This window comes from Opisthocomus hoazin, chromosome 18 (genome assembly GCF_030867145.1).
Source record: "Opisthocomus hoazin isolate bOpiHoa1 chromosome 18, bOpiHoa1.hap1, whole genome shotgun sequence".
NCBI classification, from domain to species: Eukaryota; Metazoa; Chordata; class Aves; order Opisthocomiformes; family Opisthocomidae; genus Opisthocomus; species Opisthocomus hoazin.
Genome location: NC_134431.1, coordinates 17914208 through 17924631, shown reverse-complemented (window position 1 = coordinate 17924631; position 10424 = coordinate 17914208). Strand labels below are relative to the sequence as shown.

At 60.1% G+C, this 10424-nt stretch overlaps 1 protein-coding gene across 1 annotated transcript; it reads right to left on the bottom strand.

The window, feature by feature from the left end:
- Positions 1-6209: 6209 nt before the first annotated feature.
- On the bottom strand, positions 6210-10424 carry SOX18 (SRY-box transcription factor 18). Its single transcript, XM_075438584.1, has 2 exons — positions 9785-10424; positions 6210-7932 (listed from the first exon to the last, which is right to left on the bottom strand). The coding sequence occupies exons 1-2, from the start codon at positions 10185-10187 to the stop codon at positions 7082-7084; spliced, it is 1254 nt and encodes a 417-aa protein (XP_075294699.1). The 5' UTR covers positions 10188-10424; the 3' UTR covers positions 6210-7081.

Sequence of the window (10424 nt, the reverse complement as noted above, 5' to 3'; positions counted from 1 at the left end):
GTTGGCTTATTTTGGGTTGGGGTGGCCGAGTTGGGTTATATTGGATTGTGCTGGGCTGGGTTGGGTTGGGCTGCCTTGTGTTGGTTGTGTTGGCTGTGTTGGGTTATGTTGTGTTGTATCGGTTGCATAGGTTGTATTGGGTTGTGTTACATTGAGATGGGTTGTATCAGGTTGGGTTAGGTGACGGCTGGAGAGCCCTTCCCACCCTTCCATGACCCTTTGGCCCCTGGGTGCACCACAGCTTTGCTGGCTCAGCTCAGCAGAGGAGCACAAAGTGGCTCTGATGGATGTCAGTGGGGCTCAGCTCGGCTGAGAGCCAGCGGGGAGAACAAGCCCCCTGACTCCCCCATGACTTGTGCAATGAGGACCAAGCCTGCCTCTGTTGTGGTCCAAAGGGGACCCCAGCATGGTGTTGGGTGAGTGGATGGGTGGTGTGGGGCCGGGGGTCGTGGGGCCAGGGGCTGGCGGTGGCCCCAAGGCAGAGGGAGGAAGGCTGGGGGCAATGCCGGGAGCTGGGGGACCACAGCCAGAGCTCCACCAGTGATGGAGAGGCTGAACTTCGCAGCAAGGGAAGTGCTGAAAAAATGAGTTTCAGGCTGCGCAGACTTTCCATTAAGGCACATTAAGGACTCCTTGCTGGCTTAATTTCTTTCTCTTCCACAAAACCTTTAATATTTACGATATTGGCCCCAACTCCCTGCAGGCAGCCGTGCCGAGGGGGGAGAGCATCCACCACCACCCTGTGCTCCTCTGCCGCCCGGTCGGCCGCTCCGGGCATGGCCGTGGAGGAAACGGTGCCTTTCCTGTCCCGCAAGGAATGCTGAGATGTTCTCACGTTTCCTTTCCCAAACTGGGCTGAGAAACAGAAATTTGGGGAAGGTTTGGGAGCTTACGGGCAGGACAAGTTGTTGCAGGAACGTTTGAAACCTTTCGTTGCGCTTCAGCCTTTTCCCTTTGGGGAACCTCTACAGCGTAGAGCGCCTTCACAGCGCTAAATGGTTTGCCTCCCACCTAAAAAAACTGGAAACTTCCTTCCCCCCCACCCCAATGCTCTTTTTCTTGAGTCAGGACATGTTTTGGAGCCTTTTCCCACAAACAGGTTTGGTTTTGATAAATCTTTGTTATTTTTTTTTTGGTGGGAGAGGAGGAAAAAAAAAAAACCCCAAACCCCATCAATAGCTGTAGGGCAGCTGCCTGGTGCTGCGGGTGGGAGGGCCAGCGCCAGCAGCATCTTCCCGTTCCCACCGCTGTCCCCACCGCAGGGACGTGTGGCGATGAGCACCCAAAACACATGGACCGAGGAGCTCTAATTCCCTAGAACATCCCAGCTGGGATGACTTCATCTGCGGGTCGGCGTTCCCTCGCCTCGCCGGGACGGCTCCGGCTGCCTCAGTGGGTCCCGCTCGCCCCGGCTCTGCCCCGACGTCGGCCTGGGGAGTGGCGAGCACGGAGCTGGGCATGGCCCAGAGCTGGGCATGGCCTGGAGCTTGGCATGGCCTGGAGCTGGGCATGGCCCGGAGCTGGGCATCGCCCGGCCGGGCCGGCCAGCACATGCGGTTTTAATATTTGGGTGATGTCATCGAGCGCTCTATAACGCCGTAAAAAAACCAGAGCGTCTATAAACCTGCCCAGCGAACCTCCAGCAGAACACACACACACACACGGGCGTGCACACGGAGACACACACACGGGCACACGCACGTGGACGTGCACACGCACACGTGTGTGCAGATGCACATGGATGCACACGCATGGATACACAGACATGGATACACAGACATGGATACACAGGCATGCACACGGATGCGCACACATGGATGCACACACAGATGCACACGCACACGTGGATACACGTGTGCACTTGCACAGACACAGATGCACACACGCACACAGTTGTATAAATGGATACACACTGATGCACAGATGCAGATACGTGTGCATGCACACAGATGCACACGTGTGTTTACACACTTGCACACACACTGAGCAGCATGGACATGGCTACGCAGGGATGTGCACACACACACACATGGATTCACACATGGATGCACACACACACGGATGTGCACACGGATGCACACACACGGATGCACACACACTCAGATGCACACATGGATGCACAGACACGGATGCACAGACACGGATGCACACACAGCTGCACACACACAGCTGCACATATAGATGCACACACATACACGGATGCACACACACACACGCACACACACACGCATTCTCTTCGTGCCCCCGACCCTCTCCTGGCGTGCAGCACGGGGACAGCCGTGGTGGACGGCACGGGATGGGCAGGGCGAGCGTGCACGGTGCACTCACACGCGTCACGGCGCGTGGGGACCCCGCGGAAGCAGTCCCGGTGCGTGGGGCAGGGAGGCTGGGGGGGACCCGCTGCCCTCATCCCCAGGGGACGCGGAGCAGATGCCACCAGCCCCTGCAGCCGTGCCCCTCTCCCTGCCCCACAGCCCCCCGGGAAGGCGGCAGGATGGCCCAGGCAGGCTGCACACAGACCTGTCACAGACCTCCTCCATACTTCTGCCGTAACGACCTGCTAAGAGCCCCCCGCTCCTCCTCCCCAGCCCAAAACCATCAGGCCCCGAGCTTTGCAGAGATTAAGTCATAAAAATCGGAAGGGGCTGTGCGGTAACAGCCCCGTGCTGAGCCATAACGGCGGTGAAATCATCCCCCAACTATTCCAGCCCCGTCCATTTCCAGTCCCCCGTCACACCTGAGCCACCGGCACGCAGTGGAATGGAAGCTGGCGGACGCTTTCCCGGCCCCGGTGCGGCCGTACGGGGATGGGCGAGGGAAAGAAGGCGATGTTGGGAACACGAAGCCTCTGGAGGGGCTCAGGGGTGGCCGTTCCTGCCCAGCCCCGGTGCCGGAGCGGTGCGGGATGCATCCGAGCTGGGCAGAGGGCACGGCTGGAGCTGCTCGTCCCGTCCCTGTCCGGGTGTTCTCACCCCTGGTTAGCACTAACGAACCCCGAGCTGAGCGAGCCCACACAGTCAAAGCCAAGTAAAACTGGTGAGGGGACTGGAACATCTCCCCTACGAGGTGAGGCTGAAGGAGCTAGGCTTGTTCAGCCTGGAGAAGAGAAGGCTGAGAGGGGACCTTAGAAATGCCCATAAATATCTGCAGGGTGGGGGTCAGGAGGACGGGGCCAGACTCTTTCCAGTGGTGCCCAGCGACAGGACAAGGGGCAACGGGCACAAACTGAAGCAGAGGAAGCTCCAGCTGAACCCGAGGAAGAACTTCTTCCCTCTGAGGGTGCCGGAGCCCTGGCCCAGGCTGCCCAGGGAGGCTGTGGAGTCTCCTTCTCTGGAGATATTCCAGCCCCGCCTGGCCGCGGTGCTGTGCAGCCTGCTGTGGGTGACCCTGCTTGGGCAGGGGGTTGGGCTGGGTGACCCCCAGAGGGCCCTGCCAACCCCGACCATTCTGTGATTCTGTGATTCTGTGGAATATGGAGGATTTAGCATCAAACCGAACGCAGCTAACTAATCAGAACCACTAATGAAGCAGCGTGGTTGAAGCTCACCACGGAGCCAGCATCCCTCGTGGGGTCTGCCTAGCTCCCTGCTCTCCTGATGGAGCCGGACCAGTCCCGGTGCCGACCAGCCCAGCCAAACCCTGGGTCTGGGGAGGGCCAGATCCTGCCCTGACCATGGCTGAAAACGGGATGCTGCAGCTCCGACGCCGCGGGACGGTGCCTGCTGGCTCGGTACCAGCCACCCGCTGCCCGCTCGGAGCCTGGGCTGAAGGAACAGCCCCGGTTTGGGACACTTCTTTGGTTCATTTAGCACCAAAACGGCGATATTAGGTAAAAAAGGATGTGGGAAACACCGAGCAGTGGGAGGAGGCGGCATCCCCCAGGCCTGCTGCCTCCTGTTCTCTGACCCGGACCCGCGGTCCTGTTCTCCTCCTCCCCTCCTTTCCTTCTTGCTCGTTTCCCCATGGCCTGGGGTAGGGCTGGCCAGCGAGACGGGGCAGCCGCGCATTGGTCACCGCCTCGATTGCAATTAGGCTTGATTATTAATAAAAACACCCCGGGCTGAGTTCGGCAGGAGGGTTGGCAGGGCTCTGCCTGCCTTTGTGTAGCAGCAAGCCAGGGCTCTGCTGGCAAACGCCGTGCGGTGTCAGAGCGACGCGGACCTGGGGAGCTGAAACCTTGGTGACACGGGGATGGGTGGGCACGGCACGGCCCTGCAAATCCCCCCGGCCCCGCTCGGTGCAGCCGCAGCCACGCAGCAGCCGCGGTTACAACACGCCGCATCCCTGGTGCCGTTGCGGCTGGGAGGGACCATCCATCACCCTGCGGTGCTCAGGCCGGGTACCCGTGGCACCCGCGGCAGCACCCTCGGGCACGGAGCGAGCAGACCCCTGCTGCCCACCCAGCCCCACGCCGCAGTCCCGTTTTCCACAGTTTTTCAGCTTTGGGAAAGCTCTTGCCGTGCCCAGCCACGCTCCCAGTGCCGGTGAGCGCCCGAAACCGGGGCATGGTGGACCCAAAGTGCTCCAGAGTGAGGAACAGCAGCCAAAAAACCACCCCAAGGATTTGCAGCCGTCCTCTGAGATCAGAGACGAGCCGGCATGGCCTGAGCCGCGGGGAAAGAAGGGAATTTCTGGGGCTGGGTGGGGAGCAGGGGTCTGCTTGCTCCGTGCCTGAGGATGCTGCCGTGGGTACCACGGGCTGAAAACCACGGAGTGATGGATGGCCCCTTGCTTCCATAAAGGCACCACGGATTTGCAGCCATCCTCTGAGATCAGACGAGCTGACACGGCCTGAGCCGTGGGGAAAGAAGGGAATTTCTGCTGCAGAAAAATGACTTCACGTTTCCTCCGTGATGTGACCCACCGCCGGCTTCCCCCGGCACCGCGGGGCAGCTGGGCGAGGGCCGGCGCGCGCATCGCTCCTTTGAACCCCGGGAAGTGATCGCATCCTCGCCTGGAAGGTACCTGGAAGCTGGGGGCTGGAAAATAAGCCAGGGCTTTTTTTTTTTTTTTTCCTCCCCCCATCATCTCCTTCCTCCCCGGCCGCTTCGGGGAGCGGGACGGAGCCTATAGACGGCTGCTTCCTTTCATAGTCATCGGCGGCGGCACAGGATGCTTCGCATTTGGTGTTGTGTTTGTTTGCTGCGACGCGGGGTCTGGCACCCGCCGGGCGCCCGCCAGCCCTCCCGTGTAGGTAGTGAGGTCATTTTTCCATGTGTTCCCCCTTTTCGCATACTGTATATGGAAAGACAATGAAGCGCCTTCCTGGCGTTGCGCGGGAACGCGCCGCCGGCCCCCGGCGTGGTCCCGTTCGTTAGCGCTTCACACTAAACAACACCAAAAAAAAAGTGAGTCAGGATTTAGTCCTGTTAACACTAATGTGAATTTAATTTAGGAGAAGCTTGAAAATTAATGTCATTTGCTAAATATCCATTTCCCCTAAAAGGCAATTCTTTGCCAACAACAACAACAAAAAATCCCCTCTTCTATTCAATTTTTTCTTGTTGTAAGCAGCCTTTTTTGGCGATATCAGCCCCGTTTCAATCACTCGGCGTTCAAGGAACGGATGCCACCGGGGTTTCATGCAACAGATTGTCATTTTCAGATTGAGAAAAATCATAAAGCGATGTGCGGGAGGGGGACGACGCTGCAGCACAGCACCCGCGGCTCCGAGCGGGGTCCGGCCGGGCGCGGCGATGCCTCGGCCGGACCCGCCGGCCGCTGGAGCCGGGCGAGAGCCGGCGAGGGCCGGGCCGGTGGCAGGGCTCCGGCACACGGGGTTCCCTCCCCGCTCCGAGGACCGGAGCGAAGGCGTTGGAGCAGCCCGGCTCTCGTTTTTGGGGGGGTTTCATGGGAAAACAGGGTGAGCCGTGGGCACCTCGCACCGACGAAAGAATAACCGCACCGGGGCTCGGTTTGGAGGAGGATAGCACATGTTTGATTATATTTTAATCTGAGCTAAGATTTTTGCTGCTTTTCCTGCAGAGCACATCTCCGTGGGGCGGCTGCCAGCATCCCATCCCGCTGCCGGAGCCGAGCCCGGGGCAGCCGACAGGGCGGGCGGGCGGGCGGGCGGCAGCCTGGAAATGAATCCGTTTGCCAGGTTGTCGAAACATTAATCAACGGATACAAAAATCTGGAAATGGTTGGGACAACATGTATTTGCGGAAAATATGTGTTCGCACAACAAGCACACAAGATGGGAACAATTAGATGAAGATGTTTTAATAATTAACCGGTATAAAACAGTTTGCTCTCCATACAGTTCTAGACAATAAAAGTGTTTGCAGTCATCTTTTTCTTTTGTACAAAATTCCAGTCGATTGTTCCACAATATTTACATTGTCGTTCCCTTTTCACAAAATATCTCCTTCCCTCCCCACCCCTTTTTTTTTTTTTTAAATCCAGCTTTGCTACATAAATGCTTTAGATCTCATGGACATCCCTTGATTCATTTTTAAAAAGTCTAATAAAAAAAACCCCAAAAGACATTAAATACCATTTTATATATAAAAATGCTTAGTAAAAATATAGTTTTGTTGCCCAATTAAAATATATTGCTGAGAATACAGTAAAAACTGTCCTAAAGCCCACCCCTAACGGGCGCCGACTCTTTCACGGCCCCGGCAAAGTCTTCCTAAAAGATTTCCCCCTCCCCACAAGTTCGCCTGCCCTTGGGTTAAAGACTGGGGGGCAGGCCGCTTCGGCTCGTCCCGGCTGTGATCGTTTTGGGCAGGATTGACTGGAATCAGCTTAAAAATGCCCCTTGGAGCTGGTGGGAGCTACGGCTACGCCCTGGCGAGGGCTGGAGCGGGGAGCGCGGCAGGCAGGCTAGTGCTGGGGAAAGGCGTCTATCTGTGTTATATAGTTATATGGTATATCAGTGAGCTCAGCATGTTTCTTTAAAAAAAAAAAAAAAATCAAAAAAAAACCCAAAATAAAAAAAACAAACAAAAGGAAGCGATGCGTTTAATGAGATACTCTAAATATGATGGAGCTCGTGGTTAAAGGAGGACGGCTGGCTGGTTTCTAGCGGGGAGTCGGGGCTCTCCCGGTGAGCGCATCGGGCGGTGGGGCCAGCCTAACCGGTGATGCAGGGGCTGTAGTAAACGGCGCTGCTGGCGTCGGACAAGGCGGATATCAAGCTGCTCTCCTCGCAGGAGATGCTTCTAGGAGTCACTTTGGACAGGGAGACATGGTAAGGGAGTCCCGAGGCTTCGGGACGAGTCCTGCTCATGTTCAAATATTGGTCAAACTCGTTGCGGTCAACGTCCGTCCACAGCTCGGTTTGGTTCAAGTGATCCACGCTCTCCATGTGGTGGGCTTCGGGTGGGGGGGAGAGCTGGCCCAGGTGGGCCGAAAGCCCGTTCTGAGTTCCCGAGCACATCTGGTTGTAGTATATGCTGGAGGGATGGGGAGTCCTCATGGCGTCGGCCAAGTGCGACGGGGTCTGCGCATAGGGCACGGCCACGTCCCGCCCCATGCACTTCTCCTGGGGAAACTCCATCTGGTGATGGTGGTGGTAGCCGCGAAAGGGCATCATGTTGCAGTCATCCTGCATGTGCGGAGGGAAAAACGCCGGCTCGGTCTGTTCCAAGACATCCAAGGGAGACATCTCAGGAGTTGGCAAGCCATAGTTTTCAATATCCGACCCCATGGAGTGGAGTTCTCTGAAGTGGTTAAGTGGGGGAGGCTGGGGGTGGCCCGGCTGGCTGCCGCCATGGTGACTCATGCTGAAGTTGTCACTGCAAGGCTGGGAAAGGTTATGCAGGAGGATATTGGGTTCCATCCTCTTGATTTTCTTGGCTTGCTTCTTTCTCCTTGGGCGGTACTTGTAGTTGGGGTGATCCTGGAGATGCTGGATTCGCAGCCGCTCTGCCTCTTCCACGAAGGGACGCTTGTCGCTGGCGCTCAGCGCTTTCCATGACTGGCCTGGAAGGGGACAGCGAAGTTCTGTGACACCGGCTCAGCCACCCGGCGCTTGCCGGGGCGTGGGGGCCCCCGGGGAGAGGGCACCCTTGGGGTGGGAAGGGCTCCCTTGGCTGGTTCGGCACCTGAGCGGGGTCCCGGTGCTGGCATGAGGAGGGGCTGGGGAACGGGAGCCCAAGCAGGGCTGTCCTGGCAGCAGGCTCGGGCTGAGCCCAGCGCTTCGGCGCGGTGGGACAACGGGGGTGCAAAGCCCTGGGGGGGGCTGCTGGAACCCCTCTGCCAAGGCAGGGCATTCTCCCTCCCACTGCCCCTCAGCACAGCCTGCTCCTCGGGGTGCCTGCTTCGCTGCACCCCGCAGCCCTGTGTCCCGAACCCCGTCTCCCCGCATCCTGCAGCCCCGTCCGGCCATATCCTGCTTCCCGTAGTCCCGCATCCTGCAGCTCCGTCGACCCATATCCTGCTTCCCGTGTTCCCACATCCCGCATCCTACGGCCGTATCCTGCAGCCCCGCAGCTGTGTACCCCGTAGCCCTGTGTCTCCGCGTCCCGCAGCCCCGTTCCCCCGCGTCTTGCGAGGATGCAGCTCTGTATCCCCCCATCCCACAACCCGCAGCCCCATATTCCCACCTCCCCCAACACCATATCCCCCAGCCCCGCAGCGCTGCGCCCCACGGCGCTTGATCCTGCAGCCCCGCATCCTCGCAGCCGCCATTCCTCGCTCCCATCTCCTTGCAGCTCGCATCCCGCAGCCCCCTAACCTTGCAGCCCCCAGCCCTGCAGCCCCCAACCCCATCTCCCGCAGCACCCTATCCCTGCATCCCGCAGCCCCCCATCCTTGTAACCCAGCTCCCGCACCCCGATATCCTCGCAGTCTGCATCCCGCAGCCCTTTACCCTTGCAGCCTGGCTAGCACAGCCCCGTATCCCTGCACCCCACGTCCCGCTGCCTCATATCCTTGCAGCCTGCATCCCGCAGCCCCCCACTCTTTGCAGCGCACATCCCAGTACCCTGTACCCCTGCAGCCCACATGCCCAGCCCCGTATCCCTGCATCCCGACGCCCTGTAGCCCTGCAGCATGTATCTCCATCCTGGTAACTCTGCATCCCACTGCCCTATACCCCTGCAGAGCACATCTCCAGCTCCATATCCCTGCATCCCGCTGCCCTGGACCCCCGCAGCCCGCTTCCCCAGCCCCATAACTGCCTGTTCCTACCTCCCCAGCCCCGTATCCCCACATCCCGCAGCCCCGTATTCTTGCAGCCCACATCCCCAGCCCCATGCTGCCAAATCCCCACAGCCCCACCTTCAAACCCCTGCATCCCCAGCTCCATACACCCCGCATCCCTGCATCCCCAGCTCCGTACCCCTTGCATCCCACAGCCCTACACTCTTGCAGCCCGCATCCCCAGCCTTGTACCGCCAAATCCCTGCATCCCCACTTCCGAACCCCTGCACCCCTGCATCCCCAGCTCCGTACCTTTGCGTCTCTGCATCCCCAGCCCAGTACCCTTGCACCCCCAGCTCCACACCCCCGCATCCCTGCCTCCCCTGCCCCGCACCTTTGCACCCCTGCCTCCCCAGCCCCGTACCCCCACATCCCCAGACCCGTCCCTTTGCATCCCTGCATCCCCAGCCCCGTACCCCTGCACTCCTGTCTCCCCAGCCCCACACTCCCGCACCCCCAGCCCCACACCTTTGCATCCCTGCATCCCCAGCCCCGTCCCTTTGCACCCCTGCCTCCCCAGCCCCGCATCCCCTCGCCCCCAGCCCCGTCCCTTTGCACCCCTGCCTCCCCAGCCCCGCACCCCCCGCGCCCCCAGCCCCGCAGCCCTCCTCCCGCAGCCCGTCCCGCTCACCCAGCATCTTGCTGAGCACGGCGTTGTGCAGGTCGGGGTTCTGCTGCGCCAGCCGCTTGCGCTCATCCTTCGCCCAGACCATGAAGGCGTTCATGGGCCGGCGGATGCGGGAATCCTCGCCGGCCTTGCCCTCGGCCCGGCCCGCCGAGGGGCTGTATCCATAGCCCGGCTCGGGGCTGGGCGTGCGGCTGGGGGCCGCGCCGGGGGCCGCGCCGGGGGCCCCGGGGCCGAAGGCGAAGCCGGGCTCGGGGCTGGGCGTGCGGCTGGGGGGGGAGGCGGCTCCCGGGGGGCGCGGGAAGGCGAGCCCGGGCTCAGCGGCCGGCACGGCGCCGGTGACCCATGAACAGTCGCCCCGGGGTTGCGATATCTCCTCTCGGCAGTAGTTAGACTCAGATATATTCATTCCAGCTGGACAGCACTTTGTGTCCGACCCGACCGGGTGCCGGAGAGAGAAACCGGGTCCCGCCGCGTCCCACCGGGTCCCGCAGCCGCCGAGCAGCAGCCCCGCCGCTCGCCTCCGCTTCGGGGGGGTTCGGGGTCGCCTCGCTTTGTTTTGGTTTCTTTTCTTTCCTTTTTCTTTTTGGTTTTTTTTTTGGAGGGGGGTCCTCTTTTATTTTTTTTTCTTTCTTTCCCCCCTTTT